Below are 7,588 nucleotides of genomic sequence, written 5' to 3'. Positions count from 1 at the left end.
AACTTGCCAGCTCTCATAGAGTCATTTAAGTCTCAGGTCTCTCCTATTTCTGGACAAAGTTCTGCTTTTAACATGTTGTCTCATTCCTAATTCTTGTACCTATCTTTCTAAATGGTATAACTTAACCCAGGATAATCTGGGTCTGTAGTGGTTACTTTGGAGATTTTTCAAGATCAGTAAATTGGTTGATTTAAGTAGTCCACTAGATATAAGGGGATCCCTCACATCTCTAAGATATTGGGGTGCTTATTTTGATTGATACGATGTGGCTTCTAAAAGTCAGAACAATTCCAAAATTGCCTGTCTAAAAGATTCTCTAAAATGCCAGAAGAGAGGGTTAAATCCTCAGTTTCAGGGGAAGTGGCTTTTACTTTCTGCTCTCCTATCTATATAGGTGTATGTTATGTGTGGGTCTTGTTCATCTAGTGCTGCTATAACAGAAATACCACAAGTGGATGGCTTTAACAAAGAGAAGTTTATTTTCCCACAGTAAATTAGGCTAAAATCCAAATTCAGCTGTCAGCTCCAGGGGAAGGCTTTCTCTCTGTTGGCCTTCTCATCAATCTTCCCGTGGACTAGAAGCTTCTTTGAGCAGGAACCCCAGGTCCAAAGGAGGAGCTCTGATCCTGGCACTGCTTTCTTGGTGGTATGAGGGCCCCCTGTCTCTCTGCTCCCTTCTTTATTCTATACCTCAAGAGATTGTCTCAAAACACAATCAAATTTTGTAGATTAAGTCCTGCCTTTTTTTTTTTTTTACTAACACAACTGCAGCCCATCCCCCTCATTAACATTATAGAGGCAGGATTTACAACACATAGGAAAATACCACAGTACCTGGAGTCATGGCTCAACCCAATTGATACACTTACTTTTGGGGGGACATAATTCAATCCATGACAGTGTGCACGTCATATTTTTCTACCTCTGGATGGTATTACCAAATTAGATTATAATACCCTTTCAAGAAGATGTATTTTGATTGATTTCAAGATAAATGACCAATTTTAAAATTGAATAATCCCACTTTTAACAGAAATTAATGAAAGTGAATTTGTCATGACAAAAAATATATATATTTCAACAGCAATTATGTTTTCAGTACAACAGCTTAAACACGGTTTTCAAGCTGTTTTGGTACATTCAATTTTGGACTTAGGCTAGATTAGGCAAGGCGCACAAGATGGATTCTGTTAAAACCAGAGAGTAACTTTTGTTCTAATGTAAAATATCTAGCCATTCTAGAATGAGAAAAAAGTAAGCGTGGAGCAAAGCTCTATGTTTATGAAAAGTAATAGAAGTAATAGATATTCTTATAGTGAAAGTTAACTAACACTTGACAGGATTTTTGGAAATCTTTAGCATCAAATAACATGCAAAGCTGGAATTTGTTTTATCTTCTCTAAAAGAACAAAATTTTCCTTAATAACTGGGTTGTGCTTAGGAAGACCTTTTAAAAGCTTCTCTTTATCTTTATAAACCTGCTTTACCTTCTAGACAAAGTTCCTGATCTTCTGTTGACTTTACCATGTCCTCGATTGCTTAAGAAAATACAAATATTGTTATTGTCTCTTTGGTTATACAGATATCCTAACAGTGTTTCTCTATGACCCGAGATTCTGTTTAACTAGATGTATAACCTCTCAAAATCTAATCCTAAGTGATATCTTTATACCTAAAACTTGTCTTTTGGCATTTCCCAGTAGACCCCTAGAAAAGTCTCAACAGATTTGTTTTCTTTCTATTCGTAAACAGAGAGGTTCTAAAAATTATTAGATTTATTTGAAATGTTATGATTCACTTGGAGAGTGTCATCAAATGAGAAGAGTGCCTTACAAGATTTGGGGACTTCAAGAAGAAAGGTACTAATTCAAATCTGTTGGTACTACAGGTGAAATCTGGTGACAAGTTCTTGGCTTGGCTTCCTAGCTTTGAAGAGACTTTTACAAATTTAGTCTACAATTTCTTATGAAAACATTTAGCAAAGCAAATTTAAGAGGCCTATTCTTGCAGCACCTGTGTGAATAGTTATGGCCAACCTGATTGTTATGCATTGAACTAAGTCTAGCCTGGAAGTAGCTTGAGTGGCACAAGCATTTTGTATCTGTTGCTAATCACAAAGTTGACAGTTCCAACCTACTCAGTGGCATAATAGAACAAAAGTCCTGGTGATCTGCTTCCTTAAACATTATAGCCAAGAAAACCCTATGGAGTAGTTGTACTTTGTAACATATGAGGTTGTCATGAGACGGTAGCTGACTGGACAGCAGCTAACAACAACATCTAGTCTGGAATGCAACATGGAAGGTAAACCACCTTGCTCCTATTTTGTGTTCAGGTTTGTATTTCGCCACAGTCAAGGTACATATGCATTTCTCTGAACTTCGTTTTATTACGAGCTTCAAATATCTTTACTCCCATCATATGTTAGAGAAGTACTACTGTGATGTATGGAATTTGAGGCCAGTGTGATCCAGAGTCAGTAACCGATTCTCACAAATCCTTTGGCTGAGTAAGGCAGCCATGTTTCTCCATTTTAAAGCTGGTTCAATTGAGACAGAAGAAGCCATGAAAGAATGTGGTTGCCTTGGCTGGCCATGAAACTGAGCAGAACCAGAAATGCTGGTAGGAGCCAGGGTCATGACTGCCTTCTGGCAAGGGATGTACACCCTCCACCCGGACTCCCATTGGCTGTCCCTCCTAGCCTGGGTTTATAAAGCAGCAATTCTGAGTGTGTGAGACACCTTCGGGCTCTATTCTGCCTTCTGCCTCTCCTTGGCATTGGGTTCTGAGATGGGTAAGCGCATCCTACTGCTGCTGCTGGGCCTCTCCTTGCTGTTGGGCTTCCTGCAAGGTAAGCTCCTTGAGGCATACTGAAGGACAGTGACGGTTCCGTGTAGTCGTGCAGAACCCACACAGGCAGCTGCAGATTGTTGTTCCATTGGAAAGTGAGAAATGAAGTACAAGAATGGTCCTGACCCTCCTTTAGAGGTGGTCTTCACAGCCTCCATCCTACTCCCACTTGTTTTCCTCCTCCTAGTCCTCCACTCTTCTTTACTTTCTCCTTCACTTTTGACCCCAAAATGCTCTTCTTCATTTCTTCCTCCTTTCTCCCCTATTTTACTTCAGGCTCAACTTACCTCCCACACTAATATTGTCCTAGTGAAGTCACTGGACCAACACTCCAATTTCATATGTAAAAGAAATAGTATTTATTGAAAGAATGAAGCATAGTAGAGCATGCATCCAGTTTGGCTGTAATGCTGTGCTCTGCCTTACAGGAAAAACAAAGATATTTAACAAATCCAGTGAGTACAGATAACAGTTTCACATGAAAACAATAGCAAGATAGCAGGTGTAATTTACAAGTGTAGCAATTAACTGTAAAATTTTCTTTACATCAGAGTCTAGTGTAACGCTAATCTCTCATACCTGATACTATTTAATGAAGGCAATTCTTGTAAAATGAAAAATTTGAACAATTTTGACGTGGAAGTTTAATAATACATTTTACAGCTGGGCCAACCGGAATCTCTGGATACAGAACTGACATTAGTTAGGAACGTGTAAATAAACTCTGCTTATTTAGCTGAGAGAAAAAGAGATAAGGTCCAGATGTTTGCTGAGGAACTTCTTCTGAGGTACTTAAAACCACATGTATATCTATAGGCACTAATTTTGCTTTAACAGCTCAATGAAGCTTTTTCTAAGACCAGCTACAGGAACACTCTTAATGACGACAACTGAGGTTTGTTTTTCAAACAGCAAACTTTAACAGAAGCCTAATGGTTTTCAGAAGTGTAGAAGTAAAACTCTCAGTTTAATTTCAGAACAGAATGCTTCATTTTAGTCCTGAAATCTCCTGAAACAGACCTACTAGCACCTCAGAATTTAAAAGTTCCTCACGTAGTCTTAATTCATGATACTCTCTAATTCCTCAAGCTTCCTTTCTAAGAGCCGTAAATTTGAGTTGAAAGGGATCTAGGAAAGTTCTTTGTGTGTGATGAGGACAGATAACGAGGGTTGTTCTGGAAGGACTGAGAGAAGGATTCCAGGGTCACAGCACTTGAGGCCTGGCGGAGCTGCAATGTAGGCCATGATTTTCTCCCTCCTGAAAGCAGTCCCTTTCAGGAAGCCTGAGTACTTGTGAGTATAGACATTCTGTCTGTGCTCAGGCACAGGCCTTGACCCTCAGGCACAGGTGCCTCCTCTCCACAAAGGCCCTTGGTGCAGGCCCCCCAAAGACGCAGGAAAGGCTCCACTGATTGAAGCCAACCACAGAGAGATGAAATCACTCTTTTAGCAAAATAACCAATGTCAATGCGTGTGGGGGCCTGACCACTGTTCATACCAGATGTGAGCGTGATGGTGGGCACCACCTCCTGAAAAAGCCTCATTATGCTGTTTTTGGCATTCCAGCTCTACGTTGTTACCGGTGCTTTCATGTCAGACCTGATGGGAGTTGTGAATTTCAGAGAACCATCTGCGATGCCGGGGAAAATGAGGAGTGCCTTCTGGTTAAGTACTATCTTGGTAGGTGGTAAATGAGAAGCCGTCTTGGCCTGATCCTTTCCAAATTTTCAAGAAGATGGCTCTCTCAGGAGCCCTGGGAGCTGGAGCAGAGAGTGAGAGAGAGTTTTATTTCTACCAAAGAGCTGGGACAGGGCACTGTAGTGCTGGTACATTGTTGCCACTGACTCTTAAAGGGACCAGTATACCTAAAAGGAGGAAAAGGATTTGCCGAAGGATCTCTGGGCCCTTGGGCTCTCCCTCCCATGACCTGTGGAGTTCTGTCCTTTCTTAGATTCTAGTCTCCTTCTTTTGCTTTGTTCCTCCCTTCCGTATAATTTATTTTCAATTTGTCGAGGCTCATTTTATGGCCACTGGTATGGATTGAAATATGTCCCCCCAATATATGTGATATAAATCCTAACCTCTATGCCTGTGGTTATAATCCCATTTGAAAATTGGTTGTTATGTTATTTTAATGAGCCAGGGCATAGGATATGTCTTGAGTCATTCTCTTTTGAGATATAGAAGAAATTAAAAAATCAAGCAAGATGCTATTATGTTTTGAGGGATGACAGGAATTGGGCTGTAAATATTCCACTGGGGCATATTTGTGGTTGGGCTTTCAGGTAAGGAGGGCTCAGTAGGAAGGATTTAGCGTTTGGGGAGGTCAACCCATCAGGGGTCCACCTCAGTCATCTCGGTCCCTTCCCACCAAGCAGCAGCCTGCTGTTTAACCTCACTCATTGAATCACTGATTCTTCCTCTTCCAATAAAAGTTTATTGCTTACCTTTTAGGTGGCAATGTTCGCCTTCCTGGAAAGAACTCACAAAGGCAAAAAGTAAGGATTCTCTTTCCTTGTCTTTCTTCTTCCCCAGGTAACAAGATCATCCGTGGATACCAGAACTTTAGGCACAGCTGCACCAACAGGACCATATCCCTAGGACGTTTTCAAGTGGTTAATTCATGCTGCAAAGACAAGGATCTCTGTAACAGAATGTGGAACCTTGGAACTTGATCCGAAGCTTTGGTTCTCCAAATGAGCCCTTCTCATTTCTCATGTGTAAGCCTTGAAGGACTGGGCTCTCTTTCCCCATCATTGTGCAGTCCCTGAAATCTGCTCCTTCCCAGCTACAAGTGCTCAGATTTTAAGAGCTCAATGCAACTGATAGGGGCTTCCTCTCTCCCACCACCTGTGGAGCTCTGGCATTTCTTAGATTCTGGTCTCCTTCGTTTGCTTTGTTCCTCCCTTCTGTATAATTCATTTTAAATTTGAGACTCGTTTTATGGTCACTGGTATGGACTGAAATATGTCCCCCCAAAATATGTGTTATAAATCCCAACCTTTATCCGTATGGTTACAATCCTCTTTGAGAATGGGTTGTCTTTGTTATGTTAATGAGCCAGGATTATTGTAGGATATGTCCTGAGTCAATCTCGCTTTAGATATAGAAGAAATTAAAAAAGCAAATGGAGCTGAGATGATGTAAGATAGATCCCAAGGCACATGGAGATCTCCAAGGCACCAGGAAGCAGGAGCTGAAGAGGCAAGAGAGCTAAGAGAGAGAGAAAGCCTTCCCCTTGAGTTAGCCCTCTGACATTGGATTTCTAACCTTCAGAACTGTGCAAAAAATAAATTTTTGTTTGTTAAAGCCATCCCCTTGTGGTATTTCTGTTATACAAGCACCAGATAACTAACACAGCTACAGCAATAGTCTGTCTTCATGAATGTTCCAGAGCAGTTGAAAGGAAGGGATATTTCACTACTGCTGTGTATTCTACAGATGCCAATTAGGACTCATTATCTGACAATGTATTTAGATATTTCATCTGGTGATTTTTTTTTCTCAGCTTGTCCTATTGATTACTGAGAGAAGAGTTTTGAAATGTGTAGCAATTATTATGAATTTATCTATTTCTTTGTTTCCACTGGTGTTACTTCATGCATTTGGAAATTGTTAGTGCATAAAACATTCAGTATTATTATGTATTCTTGGTGGATAGACATTTTTATAATTAAGCAATATCCCTCCTTGTCCATGATAACATTTATTTTCCTGATAATAGCCTCTCCAGCTTTCCTTGGATTAGTATTTACATGATACATCTTTCTATATCCTTTTACTTTACCTATCTATCTATCTAGCTTTATCTTTAATTTCTAGTGGACTGTTCTGGAGCACAGCATATAGTTGGTCCTTTTTTAATAAAGAATTAGACAATCTCTGTCTTTTAACTGGCATTTTATACTCTTTACTTTTAATGAAATTATTCATGTGGTCACATTTAAATCTACCATACTACTAGTTGTTTTTCTATTTTTCCCATAGAAAAATATAGGCACTTTCTAAATCTGCTTTAGATCTCATATTTTTTGTACTTCCATTTTATCTGCATCATTATTGGCTTATTACACCACTTTTCTAAAATGTTTTAGTGGTGGCTAGGGCTATGGTATGCATCTGTTACTTATCACAATTTACCTTAAAATATACCACTGAATATAAAAAGAAGAAGCTTATAAAAGTATAATTGCAATTTCTCCCTTCCTTTCTTCATGCTATTGTTACCATATATTTTACTTTTACATATGTACTATACATCTAAAGATGCATTGTTACTATTTTTGCATTAGATAGTCTGTTAGTTTTTGGAGCATTTAAAAATAAGTAAAACAACATCTTTTATGTTTACCTTCATTCATGCCATTTCTGGTGCTCTTCAAGTCCTTGTGTAGACCCAAGTTTCTATTTGGTATCATACTCCTATCTGAAGAACTTCCTTAACATTTCTTGTAATGTGCTCGCTGCTGGCAATGAATTATGTCAACTTCTCTTTTTTGGGGGAAAATTGTTGTTTTACCTTCAGTTTTCAGAGTACTTCTGCTGGGTTTAGAATTCTGAACTGGAGCTTTTTCTATCAGTGTTTGAAAGCCATCATTCTGTCGTCTATTAGATTGCGTAGTTTCTGATGAGTATTCTGGTATAGTTCCTATTTTTGTTTCTCAGTACATAAAGACCTCTATTCCCTTGGTGTCCTTAAGATTTTCTATTTATCTTTGATTTCCAACATTTTGATGGT

At 39.2% G+C, this 7,588-nt stretch overlaps 1 protein-coding gene across 1 annotated transcript; it reads left to right on the top strand.

Annotated features, from left to right (window-relative positions):
- Positions 1-2,789: 2,789 nt before the first annotated feature.
- Positions 2,790-6,163, top strand: LOC135231731 (prostate and testis expressed protein 14-like). Its single transcript, XM_064288662.1, has 3 exons — positions 2,790-2,851; positions 4,417-4,530; positions 5,386-6,163. Exons 1-3 carry the CDS (start codon positions 2,791-2,793, stop codon positions 5,523-5,525), a joined length of 315 nt encoding a protein of 104 aa, XP_064144732.1. The 5' UTR covers position 2,790; the 3' UTR covers positions 5,526-6,163.
- Positions 6,164-7,588: the final 1,425 nt, after the last annotated feature.

This window comes from Loxodonta africana, chromosome 7 (genome assembly GCF_030014295.1).
Source record: "Loxodonta africana isolate mLoxAfr1 chromosome 7, mLoxAfr1.hap2, whole genome shotgun sequence".
Classification (NCBI taxonomy): Eukaryota; Metazoa; Chordata; class Mammalia; order Proboscidea; family Elephantidae; genus Loxodonta; species Loxodonta africana.
The sequence above is the reverse complement of the archived record's forward strand: the minus strand, read 5'-3'. Positions and strand labels throughout refer to the sequence as shown.